Source organism: Notothenia coriiceps, unplaced genomic scaffold, assembly GCF_000735185.1.
Source record: "Notothenia coriiceps isolate Sejong01 unplaced genomic scaffold, NC01 NC01_scaffold00001215, whole genome shotgun sequence".
Taxonomy (NCBI): domain Eukaryota; kingdom Metazoa; phylum Chordata; class Actinopteri; order Perciformes; family Nototheniidae; genus Notothenia; species Notothenia coriiceps.
This window is the reverse complement of record NW_011333916.1, coordinates 5,443-6,858: the sequence shown is the minus strand read 5'-3', so window position 1 is coordinate 6,858 and position 1,416 is coordinate 5,443. Positions and strand designations below refer to the sequence as shown.

At 55.4% G+C, this 1,416-nt stretch overlaps 1 protein-coding gene across 1 annotated transcript; it reads left to right on the top strand.

Moving 5' to 3' along the window:
• Positions 1-611: 611 nt before the first annotated feature.
• LOC104959721 (snake venom metalloprotease inhibitor 02A10-like) lies at positions 612-1,282 on the top strand (the record flags this gene model as incomplete). Its single annotated transcript, XM_010787620.1, has 2 exons — positions 612-753; positions 790-1,282. Coding segments are annotated over 2 exons (438 nt in total), but the record flags the coding sequence as incomplete, so codon positions are not given.
• Positions 1,283-1,416: the final 134 nt, after the last annotated feature.

Below are 1,416 nucleotides of genomic sequence, written 5' to 3'. Positions count from 1 at the left end.
TTTACCGTCACCGTGATAAGTATGTTTAATTAATTGTGTTAATATGCCTAGATTGCCTACTCTCAAAGTCATGTAGTATATTATTGACTCAATAATATAATACATTAACCGTGCTTTAACTGAACCTCCTCATGACACAAGAGAGGACGAAAGGATTGTAATTTCCCGTGTTCAGTGAATGCAACAGAGGCAAGTCACCAGACCAACCAGAGAGTTGCATGGAAATACACGTGTGCTGCAGGAGAGTAGTCGGCGGGACCTCCAACGGCACAGGACATAGGGTTGGCAGGACCCCCGGCAGAAGAGTAGTCGGCGGGACCCCCAACGGGACAGGACATGGAGTAGGCAGGACCCCCAGCGGAACCTCCAACGGCACAGGACATAGGGTTGGGACTTGAGAGGGGACTCGAGCTGTGACTTGAAAGGGGACTTGAGAGGGAACTTGAGGAGACTCGAGAGGTGACTTGAGAGAGAACTCGAGAGATGACTTGAAAGAGAACTCGAGGGGGAACGAGAGGGGACTTGAGAGGGAACTCGAGAGGTGACTCGAGAGGTGCCTTGAGAGGGAACTTGAGAAGGGACTTGAGAGGGAACTAGAGAGGTGCCTTTAGAGGGAACTCGAGAAGGGACTTGAGAGGGAACTAGAGAGGTGCCTTGAGAGGGAACTCGAGAAGGGACTTGAGAGGGAACTTTTGTCGGTCGGTACGCCGACAGGACACGGGGAGCTGGGATCGGCCGGAACGCCGACAGGACATGAGGGGCTGGAGTGGGCCGAACCACTGACATGACACGGGGAGCTGGCGACGACCGGAGAGCCAGTACTGGAGCCGAAACCATGGCTGCTGGGGCCAGAACTGGGGCTGGAACCATGGCTGTGTGGGCCGGTTCTGGAGCCGGAACCATGGCTGCTGGGGCCAGAACTGGGGCTGGAACCATGGCTGCTGGGGCTGGTGATGGAGCCAGAAACATGGCTGCAGGGGCCGGTGCTGGAGCCGGAAAGATGGCAGCAGGGGCCGGTGCTGGAGCCGGAAACATGGCTGCAGGGGCTCGGGCTGGTAGCCTGGACCTGGGTCTCCTTCTCTTAGGAGCCTTTTGGAGGCTCTGTGGACCTCCAAAAGCCAGAAGAGACCCATCAAAAGCGTTCTCGAAAGAAGCTATGTTGGGAACTGTGGCAGGCAGGGGGTTAGCATGCCTGGGGCTAGCAGGCCGGGAAACGCATGTCTGGAGGAAGTCCATAATCCAGCCAGGTAAGAACTTCACTAACCCTGGTTTCTCTGTTGCCCTCTGGTACGCCTCTGCCAGGGCAGCCCTCTCCATTCACCATAGCAGCAAGCCAGCAAGCAGGTAAATGAATATAACTCCACTTCAAATGGATCATCTGCTGTGTGTGTGGTTGGTTCATTCTGTCACGGTATG